Source organism: Triturus cristatus, chromosome 10 (genome assembly GCF_964204655.1).
Source record: "Triturus cristatus chromosome 10, aTriCri1.1, whole genome shotgun sequence".
NCBI lineage: Eukaryota > Metazoa > Chordata > Amphibia > Caudata > Salamandridae > Triturus > Triturus cristatus.
In genome coordinates this window covers 1160370100-1160389651 of record NC_140593.1, presented here as the reverse complement: position 1 = coordinate 1160389651, position 19552 = coordinate 1160370100, and the positions used below count along the sequence as shown (strand labels likewise).

The 19552-nt window shown below is 44.8% G+C and overlaps 1 protein-coding gene across 3 annotated transcripts in view; it reads right to left on the bottom strand.

Annotated features, from left to right (window-relative positions):
• The window catches only part of LOC146796825 (metalloproteinase inhibitor 1-like), a 55688-nt gene that overhangs the window by 14709 nt on the left and 21427 nt on the right, over positions 1 to 19552 (bottom strand). For all 3 annotated transcript variants that reach the window (XM_085629562.1, XM_085629564.1, XM_085629563.1), the window contains exons 3-4: positions 9178 to 9266; positions 3599 to 3713 (exon numbers count right to left, since the gene is read on the bottom strand). In XM_085629562.1, the coding sequence (XP_085485688.1) occupies positions 3599 to 3713; positions 9178 to 9266 (204 nt within the window). The remainder of the gene's footprint in view (positions 1 to 3598; positions 3714 to 9177; positions 9267 to 19552) is intronic.

Here is a 19552-nt window from a genome sequence, read left to right as displayed (position 1 = left end):
AAGCGTCTGAACCTTAATCCTAGCTACAGAACAGAAGCTCAGCCAAAGGACTGTAATTAGACAATTCTACTGTGTCAGATGTGATGGTGACTTCCTTCAGATCTGGGTGACTATCTCCCAGCCACAGAAAATAGTCACTAGTGATTACTAACAAGTGGAGTCGCTGCAGGATCAAGATGATCTCCTTTGAGGCTCTTGATGGACAGCAATCAAGGCAACCCCCTTTGATTTTACTGTCCTGTCTGTGTGAAATGAGAACATGTGGGTCTGACAATCACGTTGTCAGATGAAAAATCAACAGTGTAGAGTTTGTCACACTTCACATTTATTCCAGCATCTATTTTGTCTTAATTTAAGGTGAAAAAGTCAGTAATTTGTCTGCGTGCTGGAATGGATGATTTGATTTACATGACAAGTTCAGAGTTCCTCAAATGTTTTTCAGGATTCTGCCTGGGGGCATGAAACAGAAGCTGAATGGATACCACAAAATCCTACTATCTCCTTAATATTAGGAGGTTTGTGGTAATTGCAGTACAGCCTTTCTGTAAAAGAGCCTTTTTGCTTGATTTAGGGATGGAATATTATGATTGGACTTTGGGAGTTGGACAATGACTAGAAAAGCCCAAAAGGTTTTACCTTTTCCTCATCCCAGTGTGCCAATGGTGCATCCTTTGCGGTGTATACTTTGTGACCATGCGGTGTTCCTGTATGTAAGTCAAGCCTGGGAGGATCTAAGTGGTAGCAGGCCAACCAACTGTCTGGGAACAGGGAGCACATACCTGGGTCAGGCAACCAGGCGCTACTCAAGAGGACAATAGGAAATGAAGAACGAATGCCCAAGAGAATCGTGGGGAAGCTGAGGACCAATTGCAACAAACCAAAACACAATGCAATACCTTTTAAAAAACAGTTTGAATAAGTCTAAGGGAGATGCCTAACAATAACCAGGGTGGAAGGTATGGACATTATTTTTATTTTCTCTGGGGATCCAGCATTAGCTGGTCATGTGGCATTCACATATGTGCATCACAATGCCCTGATACATTTCAATTCTTAAGAGCCATGTCTCATTTACAATGTTTTGATGTATATAGCACAATTAATAAATATATAATCAAAGTTGCTAAATTGTTTGACTCTGTATGCATACAGCTTTTAACTTATTTTGACACAGACCTTTACTTAAGATATTTGGGGTTAAAAACATTTTTGTTATGGTACGAGAAGGCATGGATAAACATTTCAAATCAGCAGGCTATGATACATTTGCAAATGGACATTCTGGAAATGAACATGTGTTCTGAACATCATTCTCTGGTGATCTTCAATTAAAGGGCTCTGAAAAAAGGATCACCTGTGTGGTGTGAAGCCATTTTTCAAGGTGCTGAGAAGTCTGTGGTCAAACCATAGTGAGCACAGAAATTGCTGTTTTCTACTAGTGTACAAGTGACTTAGAAACCATTTCACTCCAGTTCGATATGCGGAATACTACCTTTGTACAACTGGCCCTCCTAGGGTAGTGAGGTTGATCACTGAAGGCTTAATTCAATATTGTAATTGCATATAGTGTTTACTACCACAGAGGAGGCTTTGAAACACTTTTCAATCAGTAGCACGCTACTCCGAAACCAAAGGTCAGAGGTAAGGAACTAGTAAAAGTGTTTCTTTCCTTGTGGATTAGTTGTTGTAAGTGTGTTAAGTTAGTGCTCGCTAACATCTCTGGCATCTACCGTATTGTTTTGAAAAGGGATGAGCTAATTGATGATACATTCGTAGGTTTGTACAACAATCATCATCATCAAATTTAGTAACCAGTTGTAGCTATGTCTTCTAACTACAATATGATTTTGTTTATGTATAAATAAAGACGACCAAGTAAAAATAAGTATACATTAAAAGAACACCTTATGGGACCAATATTTAATAATGTCAAGCACTTATGTGTAAGGGTTCTATAAATCAAAACAACATCTTAGTGTTTGAGCAATACTATCACGTCTGCCATAGATCACAAGTCATGGCCAATCCCAGAAGTCTTCCTATCTCAGTTCTTTACCTGTAACAATATTTCTCAATAACTCCATATGCCCGGAAGAATGTTACAGCTGAATCAAGTGCGTTATGACATGTCCGTGTCCCATTTTATCAATTGGTCTTTCTCAACTTGGTGGGAAGTTGAGTCAGCTGTGCCAAGGCATCTGAGTATTTGCAAGATTGCAAAGAAAATCTCCAAAATCAACACACAAAAGTGAACGGGGATTACTAACCAACAATGATTTGTGTTTGGATATGAAGGCACAGATCTGGTCATGAGCTTGTTGTATAAGCTTTAGTGAACCTGCCTTAAGAACAGAGGGACAGCTCTAGAAGTGAAGACTTTACTTTCCAAATCTTCTCAAATCCTGATGAATTTCTCGATTTCATAAAGGAGTATGCAGTCTTTTCAGAATATTCTATGTATGTATGTATTTGTATGTATATATTTGTATGTATATGGTATTTCTATAGGGTGAACTCAGCTCTGTATGTAGAATATTAAAACCCAATGCTAGTTGGTAAATACATGTATATAGCAGCGCTGGCAAACCATGTATCTTCCCTTCTTTGTTGCATATTCACACGAATAACAGCAAAACAGCTCGTGGAGCTTACCACCTCTAGTCGCCTCTGCGCCCCTTAATGAACTCCACTGGTGCACTCTAGCTCAGAGAATTCAGTTCAAATCATTATTCATTGTTTTCAAGGCCCTTCATGGACTTGGATCATTGCCACTGCAGAAACTATTTGTCTGGCATTCTCTCGTAAGAAATCTTCGATCTTCCACAGCTCATCTGGTCTGTACTGTCAGAATCAGAACCTCTAGGTTTCGAGGGAGAGTGTTTAGCTGTGCGGCCACTCATCTGTCGAACAATCTTCCGCACAACATCAGGCAATTAGAAGAGATCCTTGCGTTTAGGAAGAAGCTTAAAACCTATCTCTTCCCTAGGATGTAGTGCAGGATAATGCAACCGGTGGGTAAATATGTACATGTAGGGGACCCCTTGTTATTATCAGTGCCAGAATACCCGTCGGGTGTTAGTGCGCTTTAGAAATCCTTTTTACAATACATTACATTACAACATTTTTGCAGCTCAGATTCCTACTGTCTCCAGTTCTTGCATCTAATGTCTTTAAATTAGCTAGCTTTGTTGTTTAAAGTGTCTAGAATCCTTGTTGAAAGTTAGCACTATGAAACACATCCCTTGTGATTATCAAAACACATCCCTTATGATTATCAACAACCAAATGTTTTTTCACATGAGAGTGTATGCCATGGGGGAACTGGGTCAGGGGGCTCACATAGTGCATATACAGAGTTTGGGGAAGTAGGATAGGGGGCTGAAGGGGTATATGTGAAAAAGTGGAGGAAGTAGTGCGGAGGCTCACATAGTGCATGTACATATTTGTAGGAAGTGGGGGGCCTCAAATAGTGGATGTACAGATATCACAGTGATTGTCCATGGGCCACAGTGATACTATATCATGATGAATACCCAATATCTCCCACTTGAACTGCATAAAGCTGTCTTCTCCATAAACACCCCCAGAGGTGGCTTACCTGCGATCAAGTAATCCTTGTGGAAGTCGGTAGAAGAATGAAAGTAGCCACAAGAGGATCCAGACATTGTATCGATGAACGTCAGTGACTTCAGTGTCACTTTACCTTTGAATACCTAGCATAAGACGTGAATAATAATGTGTGGCATTAGGAGAGCATCAAGACAAAATAAGCTATTACCTCATGGGTTCAGAGCTGAAGTGCCCTATGGACAGACCTTTACCCTACCCCCTTCTTTCACTGGTATTACAGAGACAGGTGAACAAGTGAAGATCACTTGAGATAAAAGGCAATGTTTGCTAAACTGCTGGTGACTGAACAACAGTATTCTATGCACTTGAGACTATAAATAGGGGAGGGATTTTAAATAAAATGAATTATTTGAACTTAACAGTAAATAAAAACTTCCAGTTCCATCCAATCAGCACTTTTCCTAACAAACAGAATGTAATTTGTTATGTCGTATTTTTTTAGCAACTTCCTTTTCCCTCCCTGCACACCATACATTGCCAATTCTTTCCAGGTTTTTGAGGCCCCTGTGAGGAGGACCTACCTTAGAGTGTGCAGTGAATAGAGGAGAGGACCGTGCTGCCATTGATGGCGCGCTGAGCTCCTTCCCCCTTCTTCGCATGCAGAAGTATGGAGGGCGATTATGGGAGTGCAGGCGTTTCTCAAAGGGCTACAGGAGGCTGCACATGGTGCACTCATGAATTTGTTTGGAAAGTTAAGATCAAGCTTGCCTTTAAAATTGCCAAGCTACAATTTACTGTTCAGCTTTGTCATTCCTTCCTCAAGACTTAGAAGCAACACTACTAACTGGTCTAATGTTCTCACTAGATTTGGCAGTCAGTACCTGACGTACTCTTTAGCGGGAAGGTTCAATCCTCCCATGCATCATGAGGAAACCCTCAATCAAAGCGATGGGGAAAAAGTATCTAAATTCAGAGGTCTTCATGTATATAGCAGATGTTTTTCCACCAAACCGTCTTTCTCACCATGGTAAGAACCCCTCTAGTAGTAGCTAAACATTCAAGATGAATTTCTGACATGAAATGTGTAAAGGAAACGTAACCCAAAAGTGAGGACACATTCTTAGTGGCCACGATATCTGAATGGTATGTAACCTTTACCCAGCAGTGTTTACCCCATGTGAACTCTTCCCTGCATTCTTTGTAGGGTAGAGGTAAGGTAAGGTAAATACCACCAGGTAAGTACCACGCAGGTAAGTGCCACACAGGTAAGCACCACGCAGATATCTATGACATAGGTAAGTGATTCCAATGGATGTTACCCAGCTCTTTCCTACACAGGAAACTTCTTTCTCTCGTCCATTATCAGCAGCCGTTCCTCAAGTATGTGTACGTCATATTTGCATGTCTGTTGTAAATTGGTGCCTGCATGATTCTGGTTTGTGATGCCTGAACCAGTGCACCATGCACTGTGCATCTGCTGAAAGCCATGATGTATGTGCTTCAAACTATGAGAAACTCATTGTCAGCTTATGCAGCGGAGTAAGAAGGGTGCCACGGACCCAGTGGCAAGTAAGGGAAATTGGCCTCCTGTCTGCCTGATGGGCAGTAAACTGTGGCCATCATTGGGGCTCAGTGGGCCCAAAAGCAACTGGGCCCCGGTACAACTGCACCTGCTGCACTATTTGCAGCTGAACACCTGAGTGTATGTGTCTTAATCATACAGCCCCTCCCCCTGATGCATAGATGGCCTGTACTATCCTCAACTGTAAACATTCCATAGCGTCTTATTTATCTATTTTATTATTTGAAGTTCTTCATATTGTGGACCATGGTTTTAAGGCATCTGATGGCTTTTCAGTTCTTATTCAATATTTTCTGCACACGTTGTAAAGAAAGGTTTTACATCATCACTTCTATGCCCTCTGTTGTAGGCCCTTGCATTAATTATTGCGCGTCCATTTAAATCACTATATGCAATTTTAACTACAATTTATCTGCATATATTTTATATTATTGTTTGCCACAGTTTGGCTCTTTATTCTGTAACGGCCCTCTGACATATCAGACTGTGTGATAAACTGATCACAATGGAGCACATGTAACAGTGACACTTTTAGGTCTGGCTAGATGCAGCGTTTTGTGCCTCCAAGACCGTATAGCATTAATACAAGATAGACCGAGATCTAAGTAATGGATCACCCCAATCAGCCATCGCTTGTTGCAAGTGGCATCCATTTTTTTTAAGCAGCCCACACTGCAGGCGTTGGGGGCTGTGACTGTGAACCATGATATATGAAGTTGAGAGTGCTTATGGGAGCTGACCATTCCATGGGAAGAGCAGACGGAAGGGTCTGCACACAAATGCAAGCCCGGGCAAAGGAGTCCCTCCACAACTCACGCAGTGTGTCCACCACAATGTCCTTCTTTGGAGTCATCAAGCTGGTGTGGGCGCGACATGAGGCAGAGACACCAGAAACACACCACAGCTCTCCAACATGGAGGTAAAGCACAGTCTCCCCCATAGAAGGGGACAGAAGGAAAATATGCGCTGCTCTTCAGTGCCAAGTACCACCCGGCCTGTACATGCTATATTCAGTGCATCGCCACCTTGTGATTGGCACTACCAGAGATGCTGTATAAACCTCTTGAATGAAGTCCTCACACACACTTGCCTTCCATGGAGCGTGTTGGCTGATGCGGGGGACATGCAAGGCACATGCATGGAGAGGCTGAGAAGAGCAGTATATAAGGATTTCTCCAGTCAAAAAGCAACAGGGATTGCGGTCCTGTCACACACAGATTTAAAATGTAATCGACACATTTCAGAATGCAAAATGCTGTTTACTTAAAACGACAGGGCTGGCGTGAAGTGTCAGACATGGTATGGGCGACCAGTGCCAGGGTCCATGGCCCAGTGGTACTCCTTCAAATCTATTCATTAGGCTGGGTAGTTGCAATTGTCACTGCAGTGCTTACAGCAAAGAATGCACACCTGAATGAAGTCCGAACTATTGACTTTGTCTTGCTGGGTTTTATATTGTGTTTTATGTTGTGCTTCTATGGTCTTTGTTGGCCGAATAAAGAGCTATTGACTCACTATTGACTTTGTCAGTGCTTGTTGTATGGGCTCTAGATGACAAAAACGTGCCCCAGACTGTGATATATGAACTGTCCTCTCTAAGAACTCAGTGTTACATTCAGTGTCTGTCCAGTCAAGCATGGAGCACATCTACTAGCACTTTAATGTTCCGGAGTGCCTGCTCTTGATAGACGGTCGAAAACCTGGGCTCGGAGCAGACTAGCAGGGCCTCACCGGGATAGCAGCTATTACTACCGGCTTTGTTATGTTTTGTTATGTTATTTCAACTTATAACGCGCGCAGCTACTCCGAGGAGTGTCCCGGCGCGACTCAAGGAAAGACAGATCATAACCAGACTTTAGGTAAAAAGGTGAGTTTTTAACAGTTTTTTAAAAACCGCGATATCTTCCACACAACGCAGTGCCAGGGGAAGCGCATTCCACGCACGGGCCGCAAGGACAGCCAGGGAGGCGCCCCCCCAGGCGGTGCCGCTGGAAACCAGTCTAAGAGGTGAAGAGCACAAAGATCTCCCCGGAACATAAAAGGAAAAGCATTTCATCAGATAGCCAGGGCCAAGTCCATGTAGAGCCTGATGTGCGATCGTGAGAGATTTAAACACCACACGCGCCTTGACTGGAAGCGAGTGCAGGGAACGAAGGAAGCCCCGCACACTCTCCCATGGGGCGATCCCACCCAGAAGATGGGCAGCCGCATTCTGGATAACTTGCAGTTTGTTAAGGGAGTAGGCTGGAATCCCTACATAAAGCGCATTGGCGTAGTCCAAGAGGGACAAGATAAGCGCCCGCACCACACCTTCCCTAGCCACCTGCGGGAGAAGTGGAAGGAACCTTCTCAGGACCCTGAGAAGACCAAAGCAGCAGCCAGTCAGTCGCTTTATTTGACTGGCAAAGGAAAGATTGGCGTCAAAATAGACTCCCAAATTCTTCACGATCTGACTATTGGATGCTGGCGGAGGAAACTCCGCTGGCCAAATCATGTCTCTGAAGCCAGTTGGAAAGTCACTAAACAGCAGGACCTCGAATTTGTCCTCATTGCATTTTAATTGAATTTTAATAAAGCGCATTGGCGTAGTCCAAGAGGGACAAGATAAGCGCCCGCACCACAGCTTCCCTAGCCGCCTGCGGGAGAAGTGGAAGGAACCTTCTCAGGACCCTGAGAAGACCAAAGCAGCAGGCAGTCAGTCGCTTTATTTGACTGGCAAAGGAAAGATTGGCGTCAAAATAGACTCCCAAATTCTTCACGATCTGACTATTGGATGCTGGCGGAGGAAACTCCGCTGGCCAAATCATGTCTCTGAAGCCAGTTGGAAAGTCACTAAACAGCAGGACCTCGGATTTGTCCTCATTGCATTTTAATTGTGCCTTCGCCAGCCACTTAAAGACCGAAGAAAGACACGCTTGCACGAGGGCCACCGTGGACCCCTGCTTGTCCCAGGTTAACAGTAGCTGCGTATCATCAGCATAGGCGATCACCTTAGCCCCCAAACTCTCCGCCAGATAAACTAGAGGGGTAAGATAAATATTAAACAAAAGGGGGCTAAGGGATGAGCCCTGGGAGCCCTTGGCTACCCCTGGTCATGACCTTGATACCCTTGATCTAGAGGGCTCATAATGGGAAGAAAAGTGAAGAAAGCTCCTAGATGCCAATTTAACATTGTTCTGCTTCTGCTCCACCCGTGAGTCTATTAGCAGCTAACATTAGCATCACTAGTCGACTCAACTACGGCAACATGCTCTGTGCAGGGATCCCACGAACCTCCTACAAAGACCTCATAACCAAACAGAATGCCGCCACCAGAATCATCCTCGACCGCCCCTTCAAACACCTATCACCCCCCACCTCAGAAGACTCCACTGGCCCCCTACACAGTGAAGATGTCAATTCAAGCTTCTGATCCACGCATACAAAGCTCTACACAACCAGCAACCCGCCTACATCACCCAATGCCTCTGCTTCCATCACCCCTCAAGACATCTATGTTCTGTGCCCCTCTCCCTCGCCTACACACCACAGCAGAAATGGAGGACCCTCCTTCTCATACCTGGCGGCCAAGACTTGGAACAACCTGCCCCTGCAGCTATGGACCTCCTCTTCTCCACTGGAATTCCGTAGGGCTCTAAAGACCTGGCTACTTAACTGAGCACCCAGCCCCAGCATGCGTCCCGGGTGATTAGCCCCACTATATAAATCCACTGGTAAATTGACTTATTGAGCTGCAAATAGGAGACTGTTGAGAGGCTAAGGTGGGAACAAGAGGCCAACTCCATGATGTGATTGGAGGAAAAATTATCTATGATGTCACCTCCGCTACCCTGGCATTTTATTGATTTAGCATCACTAAGACATCCTATGGGAAGAAACCCACATCTTGCAGGAGAGAGGGCAGGGAGCAACCTGGCCACTAAAGTCCACTGATTCTGTTAGAAGGGGCATAACTTGAGGTGTCAGATCTGCTTCACTTTTGTAAATCCCCCAAGCAAAGCCCTTCTGCCAAAACCACTATTTACCCTTTCAACTTTAACTTTGTAGCCCATTTGCACGTCATGCGAGCCAGAAACATTCCTCGTGGTGGCTTCAAGGAACTTGACTTTGAGGACTGTAAGATAAAACACAGATGATTAGCACCACATGACTGCACCAAAGAAAATGGTTATTCGTTTAAAGAACAGCCTAACCCAAGAGTCTAGTGAATAGAGATGTCACCTAGCTTTGTTTCTGTTTGTGTGTGTCATTGTGGAGCAGTTGTAGAACCTATCCAACATGGATTCAGGATGGTTGGATCCATGCAGATTATTCACATCCCATTTAGCCCAATTCACACAGGTAAAAATGCATGTGTAGATTGACTCATATGTAAATCTAAAACTGCACCTAGGTGTAACTCTACACTTTTTTTATTTTCACCATTTCTGCGTGTAGATTTACACCTTTGTGCACATTTATATTTCTCCGCCCCTCAAGTCAGCGGGGTGGGACATTGAAGACTGTATTTCGAAGTGAGAAGTTACTACTAGCTACATTTCATAAGTAGGATGATACCGTTATCACTAGGGTGGAGATCTCCATATGGTGAAGTGTAGGGAAAAATAATAGAGTTTAAGAAAGAAAAATTTTTAAAAAAGTATATTAAAATAAACTATAAATGCTCTTAAATTTTTAATAATTATTGAATTTGAACTAATAAATTAAAATGTAACAGCTATGGGAAAAAAAGTCTATGGTCTTGGTAAGACTGTTCGCGCTATTAAAAGTTAATCATTTTTGGGTATGATTAACAAGTTTTTGTTTTAAACTATGTTTGCATATGGAGTCTGCTAAGCATGGGCACACACCTCGAAATTCCTCGATTCAAAACCTGCCGTACTCAATGCCAGTCATTTCAAGCCTCCCAAAGCCCCTTCTGAATCTATCTCTTCATAGAAACCTTAGATTGAGCCCCCAACGTGTTCCTTTGCCATGACAGGTACTCACCTGTTTAAATCATGTCTTCCCAATATGTAGCATCCAACCCATTGCAAAGGCCTTATTATTCTGTTGGGTTTGTTGTACTCCCTGAAGCCTGAAGATGTGTCTGATGTTGCATGAGACAGTACTATGGGTCTCACAGTGCAATAATACCAAACATATCCATTCAACAAAGGAGCACAGACATCACAGCCATCAATCGACTCACTTCATCAGGGAAAACCCATATATCTTTACCCCTCTTAGTATGGACAACTCATCACTTCCTGCTTCTCAATTTGATCTCTGACCACACAGGAAAAAGAGGATGTTCTACTGAAGAAGTATGAATCCAACCATAAGAAGGATGGCCTTAGAGTAGTGGCCAGAGACTGGTGCCAATGGCAAGCTATTCAGTCAGTGCCCCACAAGTAATTTTCGTTTTCACTTTTACAGATATATTTTCCCTAAATTTGGTGTGCATGCTTAATTTCAAGTTGCAGGTAACCACCTAGTTTGCCAGAATGCATGGATGGCAATGTATAAGACTTGTGGGCCATTTTCTCCCCTCCCACCTGAATCGCTTCCTATCCTCCCTCCTAGGAACATTCAACATCCCCTAGTGCCTTATTATGACTTTGGCTGTGCGGGAGCGGGCCGCCAAGCCAGCGCCTGCTACTACACCGCCAAAGCCATAATTAGACCGCATGCTGGATCCGACTGGAATCCAAGACGGGAGGTCCTGCAGGCGGCTGGCCCACAGTGGTGCCTGTTTAAAGGGTCATAGGAGAGCCGTAACAGGCAGCATTATGGGAATGCCCTGCAAGAACGGGGGGTGCATGCAGACAGCGGGGCACCCCATATGGCTTCCTGCATGCATCCCCTTGCGCAGAGGCAACACGTTTGTTTCCTCACTGCCACACTTTTCATGGCGGGCTCACAGCCATGAAAACCGTGGAAAAGAGGAAACTCGTATTATGCTTGGCAGGGACGCAGTGGCTCCACCAACCATTAGTGGCCTCACGACCACTGCAACACCACCAGTGTCGTACTTTAGAATTTGGGACCGCGTAGGAGACAGTGCCCTACCCCTGTCTATCTCGGTAATAGTGAACCGCGAATGGTTAATGCGGTATGTACGAGTGCTTTCTGTAACGTTTTAGCTATGAATGCACTGTATATACGCTATTTCACATCACTGCGTGGGTTCCATTTTGTATCGGTGGCCATCTTATGGTTGCCCTCACATAGGCTATATAGCATGAAGCGAAAACGGGCCTTTCAGAGCACATGTGCCTTTCCTTGACTTTTCTGTGACCTGGGCAGCTTGGCTCCGCTGCCCCGGGTCAAACTGGTCTCACGAGTTCCCCGTCCTCTGGCCGCCTGTGATTAGCATCAGGGCTTGACACACCATAAAGTCTTTTCATCCTACACAAGCCTCCAGCTAATCTCTTTCACACCTGGCTGTTCCTGCTTTATGGCTTGTTTCCCAAAACAGGAGATGCTCATGTTTATTGGGGCCTATCGATATTTGATGTGGGATCTGAGCTTTACTGTGTAAATAATTACGGGCTTGTTTAACTGGAATGTGGGATGGTCATCATGACTCTGCTTTTTAGTTTGTAATGTATACTTGTGAATGACCATGCCATAAACCTAGGAATGTATGCCTAAGGCAGGAAAATCTATATTTAAGGAGAAGCCCGTTTCTGTGATTTTCAGCAGTCTCCTGAGAACATACACGCTGTTGTACTTCTAGGATACCTGTAATTGGTCTGCAGCCAATAAACTGATCTTTGACTTCACCCAGAAGACTCTGTGTTTCTGTAGGTCTGAAACAGGAAGAACCCCTTAAGTCATAGGGTGTGTTCCCCTGCACCGCTGGGCTTAAAATACCCAGTACTTCAGTTGGCGCCCAACTCGGCGCGATTTCAGCGGTACCGGTCCAAGCCAGAGGTTCGTGAGGAGCTTCGTGTGGAAATTCTGGAGGAAGGCCGCCACTTCATCGACCCCTGCATGTCGACGTGGTCCGAAGGTCTTTTCTGCGAGGTTCTCCGCGTCCCGACGGCTACGAAGGACTGCAGCCCTGATTAATCGCCCTGTTTTGGACCCTTGACGATTTTGGTAGAGCGAAACAATCGAGAGAGTCTTCTGGTGACGCCATCGATCATCAATATTCAGTTAAGTATAAGTGGAGCGTCTCCTAGTTTGAATTTGGTATCCTTTGGTATCATTTTTGATTTGGTGCTTGCAAGTCCCAAAGCCAGAGGACTCGTGTATTCACGAGACTATCGTATTCGATAATCCTTTGACGTTTGAAACTAGACTAGTGAGCGAAGATGCCTGGTTCTAGTGTATTTTGTAGATTGTTTGATTTGGGTTGTGGAAGGGATTTCCAGTTAGAGGATTCATGTCCGGTTCCTCCAATTGGAACTCCTACTTATGAGCTTTATGTAAAACATGGCGTGGCCCCCATTGCATATAATGAAATATGGATCCGATACACCAGAAAGGACGGTGTTTTAAAATGGCCCCAAAATGGTAGTTTCGATACAGATATCTTAGATAATTTGGAAGTTAAATTGTTTAAAAAGAAAGCCCGGCCGGCGATGTTTGATTCTTTCCGCCTATGGCGAAAGGAAGCCAAACAGAAGGAAATTAAACTAGCGAAAAAAGATAAGAGAGAGAGAGGTATATCAGTGATGCAAGCAGCTGTGCAATTTAAAGATAATGAGGAAGAACAAAGGAATGAGCAATTGCACAGACAGCGCAAATTAGGGATTGATAAATGTTATCCTGTTTTGCCACCCCTTGTGCAAGATGAGACAAAAGAGAAAGAGAAAGATTCCCTAATGTCCCATTTGCTAAGTTCGCCACCCACGTATGCGCAAAATGCCACCGCACCACCGCAGTGTGTAAATGCGCAACCTCCAGTAAATATGCCGCAAGTCTTCCCGCAGCCGCCAGCTCCTCTTCAGCTGGCTCCTATCCCTGCAGTGCAGCCCCCTCAAGGGCCGCCAGTTTTGCTACCTGTTACCCCCGTGCTTCCTGCGACTTTGCCTAGCACACCAGCGGTTTCCTCTGGTGTTCCTTCTTACACTACCCCGGTACCTATATCTGAGTCTGTTTTCCTTCCTTCTGTCTATCCCCCTGTTTTCGCCTCAACTTCTCCTTCAGCGCGACAACGACTAGCTAATGTAGTTACTAGTTTAATGTCGCCTCTCTTTGGGTCATCTAGTGCGACTCCTGGTTTACAGCGTAAGCAATTGCGTAGTCAGCTACCTGGTCCCGAAGAGAAAGAGGTGTTAGATCATCTGGCGCGTAGGTGGATTGGTTTCCCTTCACTCTATGATGTGGAACAGGTTGTTAACGTTTTTCACCAATGGGATGCCCCAAAACAGAGGTATGTCTTTGATAAAATGTGTGAATTCCTCTGTGAGGAATTGGAGGATAAGAGTGCAAACCCAAATCCACAGGAATTGTGTTGAGTGCGATTTGATTTCGAAACAGGTGTAATTGTGGGCCCTGATGTAGATAAAGCTGTTGCGACTTTACTGTCCCTCAGAAATGGCGATTGTCAGCAATCATTGTTCGAACAGGAACTCCCTGGGGGGAAAAAGGTAGAAGCGCGCCAATATCCGATGCGTGAGGTTCCTCCAGTTTGGAGACCTGCTGATCCGAATGCTAATCCAGCTGTCCCAGCACATTTTCAGCGTGTTTGGGTACATGTACCATGGAAGCGATCTGAGGTGTTAGCGCTTAAACAGACATTGCCTGATCCCCGTAAAAACCCTGCAGGATATTATAAGGAGTTGTCACAAACTGCAGAATCATGTGTAATGAATTTAGCCGACATAGATATGCTGTTTGGGAATGTGGTCCCGCAGCCTTTATGGGGATCAATTCGTAATGTAGATCACGCTGCAGAACTAGGTGACACATGGGCTAATATTGTTGCCGCAGACGCTAGACAAGTTGGTGGTGCAAAACCTGAGCCCCTCATAGCAGCGCTCCCTGGTAGAATTATTACGTACATGAAAACTATTATGCCTGCGATGCGCGTAAATTGGGATAAACTATCCGCATGTAAGCAGAAGAAAGATGAGACAGTGTCTGATTTTTTCACCAGGTTTGAAGAAACGTTTATCGACCACAGTGGTCAAGACATGAGCACTGAAGGTGGCCAACGGTTATTTGTTGATAAACTTGTGCAGAATCTACTTCCCGAGTTGTGTAAGAAATTAAAAGACTCAGAAAGTTCCTGGGCTATTTCCTCTTCAGCGCAAATACTGGCTACTGCACAGTATTATGAGAACAGAGACAAAGATGAGAAGGATAGAACAGATAAGAAAACAAAAGAACTAAAGACAAAGGTCCTCTTGCAGCAGGCTTATCCACCACGTGGAGGACAGAGTAATTATAGGCAAACACAAGGTATCTATCAGCAGCCCCAACAGTTTCAGAATAATCAGCAAATGAACGGGTATTATCAACCACGAATCCCTGTAGGTCCCAACCAATGTTCATATTGCAAAGAGGAAGGTCATTTTAAATATAGTTGCCCTAAATTGAGGCAGCGTAACAATAATGCGTATGGCGCAAGAGGTAGAGGGGGTCAGCAAGCTCCTAGAGGCAGGGGGCGTGGAAATATTCCCCAGAACGCGCGTCCTCTTCCGCCTCAAAATACCATAAATAGCTTTGATCAGCAAGCTAATGCGACTGGCAATACAGCTCAGTACTACAATAATGATTATTATGCAGAAGAGGACAATGTAGAAGATAATGATTACTAGGACAGCCGTAGACAGAGAGAGGGAGTTGTTTCAGTGCCAGTGGATCAGAGCGGACTTTATGTTAAGGTAACTACAGCGAATGTAACGGAGCCCTTTCTGCTGGATACTGGTGCTGCAAAGAGTTCAATCATGCATTCAAAACTCCCTGGCGCGCCTTTGTCTGGCGAAATAAATGTCTCAGTAGGTTTTTCTGGCGCCCCAGTAAGGAACCCAATTTCTAGTCCTATGTCACTTTCTGTTGGACCTTGTGAGCTGAAAGCACCCCTCATTCTAACGACAGGTTGTGGTGAAAATTTGCTAGGCTTAGATTTGCTAAAAAGATTGCATGCCACGATGTATTGTTCTCCTTCAGGAGTACAACTTACATTAGGCAGGAAAGTGATTTCCCCGATGTATTTGTCTAAAAATACAATGCCACCTGAATTGTCATCCCTTCCGGATGTCCTCTGGGCCACTGGTCCCAATGATGTGGGTCTCCTGGAAATACCGCCATATGTGGTCACTTTAAAAGCCAATGTCAGATTGCCACGTATTCCCCAGTATAAGATCTCCAATGAAGGTCAGAAAGCATTGTTAGCAATTGTCGGTGATTTGATTAAAAAGGGCGTAATTGAAGAGACAAGAGGCAACGTTTGCAATAGTCCTGTTTTACCTGTTTTAAAACGAACGGACCCTTCACAGCCACCTGTTTACAGGTTTGTGATTGATCTTAGAGAGGTTAATAAGATTGTTGTACCACAGTTTCCAGTTGTCCCTGATATAACTACCTTGTTAACCATGATTCCAGCTTCCGCTGCATGGTTCTCAGTGATCGATCTAAAGAATGCTTTCTTTAGCATCCCAATTGCAGAGGAGAGCAGAGACATCTTCGGCTTTAGTTTAGGAGGTCGCAGCTTCCGCTTTAAACGCTCTCCCCAAGGCTACTGTGAGAGTCCATCAATATACAGTCAGGCTTTGAAAGCGCAGCTTGATGCGCTGGTTTTGCCGAGTAGCGCTATCCTCATTCAGTACGTCGACGATTTACTGATCGCCGCGGATACTGAAAAGATTTGCAAGGACGCTACCTTGTCATTGTTGCGTCATTTATCTGCCTTTCATCACAAAGTGTCTCTCTCAAAGTTGCAATATTGTCGACAAGAAGTGACCTACTTAGGTCATCTCTTATCGAAGGAGGGAAGGAGACTGACCCCAGAAAGAATCCAAGCCATTGCACAGTTGAGTGTGCCAAGAACACAGAGAGAAGTGCGTGCTTTCTTGGGCATTATTTCATACTGTAGGCATTGGATACCAAGTTTTTCTTTGTTGGCAAAACCTTTGTTAGCATTAACATGCAAAGACACACCGAATCCTATCCCATGGGCTGAGGAGTGTCAGAAAAGTTTTTGGGAATTTCGTAATGCATTGTGTTCAGCTCCTGTGTTGGGTACCCCTGACTACAGCAAGCCTTTTACATTGTATGTTCACGAGAAAGATGGTTGTGCATTGTCAGTGTTAACACAGCCTTTTGGCGATAGACCACGTCCATGCGCATACTTTTCATCAACCTTGGACTCTGTAGCGAGGGCATTGCCAAGTTGTCTGAGAGCCACAGCCGCTGCAGCCATGTCTATTCGACAGTCTGCTGGACTAGTAATGGATAATACATTGATTGTCATGGTCCCACATGCCGTGGACACATTGTTAAACAGGACCAAGACACAACACTTGACTAGTGCACGATTATCTGGTTATGAGCTGACACTGTTAGCAAATCACATACACATAAAGAGATGCAACACGTTGAATCCAGCTACATTATTACCAATCCCAGCAGACCTAAATGAGATTGAGCAACATGATTGTCTGTTCAGAACAGAAGAAGAGACGAAAGGGAGAGTAGATCTCAAAGATACTCCCCTGACTGAGTGTGATGGTACTTTATGGGTGGATGGTTCGTGTTTCAAGCTTCCAAATGGTGATACTACTGCTGCATATGCTATCACGACTTTGCACACGATTGTGGAAACTGCGCGTGTGCCACAAAATTTGGCTCAAGCAGCAGAATTGATTGCCCTTACGAGAGCATGCATGTTGTCTGAAGGAATGAGAGTGAATATATATACAGACAGCCAGTACGCCTTTGGCGTAGCTCATAGTTTTGGGCGATTGTGGAAGGAACGTGGGTTCCTGACTTCGCATGGAGCTAAGATTCAGAATGGCAAGTTGGTGAATGATCTCCTTGAGTCACTGACCCTACCGGTACAAGTTGCGATTATGAAATGCAGTGCGCACAAGAAAATCACTGACGATGTTGGTCGTGGTAATGCGTTTGCTGATGAAGTCGCGAAAGAAACAGCAAAAGATGTGAAGACTCGAATGCATGTTGCAGGCCCTGCCAGATGGGTTGGTGATGTTGGAATGTGTGAAAACACAATAGAGAGTGTAAAGTCCCTTCAAGCTGAAGCCACAGAGAAAGAGTTAAGCAAGTGTAGAGAAAGTATGGGTAAGTTGGATGAGAATGGTTGTTGGATTGATTTGTCAGAACATAGGCGATGGTTGTTACCTGATGCATATGTGCTTCCAGTGGTTACTATGGCACATGGAATGGCACACATCAGTACGAAAGGAATCTGTAAGTTGTTGGCTCCAGTATGGCAGAATGCTGGAATTCCTAAGTGTGCAGAGAATGTGGTCAAGAATTGTATGGTATGCTTGAAGTACAACCCTGGTAGGGGAACCCCAACTCCAGCTGGTCATTTTGCGCCTCCATCATATCCATTTGAAGTTTTGCAGCTAGATTTTATCCACATGGAAAGATGCAACAACCTGAAATATGTATTGGTGGTTGTTTGCGCTTTCTCAAAATGGATAGAGGCCTACCCTCTAAAAGATAACACTGCTCTATCCACAGCCAAAGCCCTTGTGAAGGAATTTTTCCCTTGGTTTGGAATGCCAAGAATGGTGTGGAGTGATAATGGAAGTGAGTTTGTGGGTCAAGTGATGAAGAACGTGTGTGAGGGACTAGGTATAAGGCAGAAGTTTCACGCTGCAAACCACCCCCAATCAGCAGGATTAGTAGAGCGCTACAATGGCGCTTTCAAACTTAAACTGGCCAAAATCCAAGCGAGCTCAGGTCTTAAATGGCCTGACGCTCTGCCTCTAGCACTCCTATCCACCAGAATGACCGTACACTCCCGAGTGGGACTTAGAACCTACAAGATCGTTTTTGGCCGCCTGGCCAATGTATGGGGTGTGCCAAGACCGATGAAATTCAGTGAAATCGAGCATCCGGTACTGTTTGATTACTTGCACGAATTGACAGCTAAACTGCGTGTTTTACACCAACAGGTGCATGATACTCTCCCCCCGGCTTCTGAAGCTCCTGGACACCCTATCGAACCAGGCACGTGGATCCTCGTGAAGAATTTTCAGAGGAAGGGCAATGAGGAGCCCCGCTGGATTGGCCCTCACCTCGTGCTGCTGTCGACAAGATCAGCTGTTCGAGTGAAGGGGAAGAAAAACTGGATCCACGGCGCCCACGTGAAGAGGATCCCTTTGCCTCTGCCGTATGACCGGTGGGTCCAGGAGGGTATCGCAGACTCTGAAACAGACACTGTACCTCGTTTTGTGCCGTTCAGTGATGCACGCATAAAAGGCACAACATCAGCGCAGGAAAGTGACGATATTTTGCAAGAAGCTGTGCCACTGTCAGCTCGATTGGACACTACAGAGCCTGAACTTTTGTTCCAAGATCAAACAGTGCCTGGCCGTTTTCGTTACAATTTGAGGCCAAGGCCCACGGACAAATAAATATTCTTTTCCTTTTACCTTTCTATTTTTTTTGATAACCAGAGCTCTCCCATCTGAAGGACTTTCTTGATTTTTGTTTTTCGAACCACCATCCGGGTTCAGCCACAGGGTCGCGGTGCCAAGACTTTGGGGTACAGGCCGAAGACGTTAGGTCGACGGTTCTGGTTGGTCTGGGGTGTTCCCTGGACTGACAGGCATACTCCTTAGCAGAAGATACTCACCCGCCGCGAGCGGCACGATTAGAGGATGGAGTTTTGTAAGATGGAGAGACTCACTGAGGAAATGAACATGAAAACAAGAATGTGTAAAATCATGACACGCAAACGTTTTGTATTATTATGCCTGTTTGTATTATGTAGTATGGTAGTGTTTACTGTAGGATTTGTATTCTTCTCCTCTCAAGAGCCTATTGCACCCACTGTACAGCCTACACCTCCTCCTACTATCTCCTCACACTCTTTTCACCCTCTGCCTGAACATGAACAAGCTAGACGATCAGAGTTTGTGAATAACTCGTTTATTCAGCTCCTGCACCAGCACCAACTAGTCATGAATACAACAAATTGTTGGGTGTGCGGTTTGATGCCGCATACCATTAATAAGGGTATTCCCTATCTGGTGCTGCCGTATAGTTACAATGGATCGTCATGGGCATTCCAGACCATGTTTCTCTATGCACTAGACGCCTACTTCCCCCGACAACCGCGTTCCATCAGACCTAGCACCAATAACAAAGCTTTAGTGAAAGGAGTCGCCGATATGAGTAGAGATATCGATGCATACTCATCCATTCCCAAAGAAGAGTTGAGAGCTTATGTAGGGTGGAACGCGACGGGGTATAGTATTAGTCTGGGTG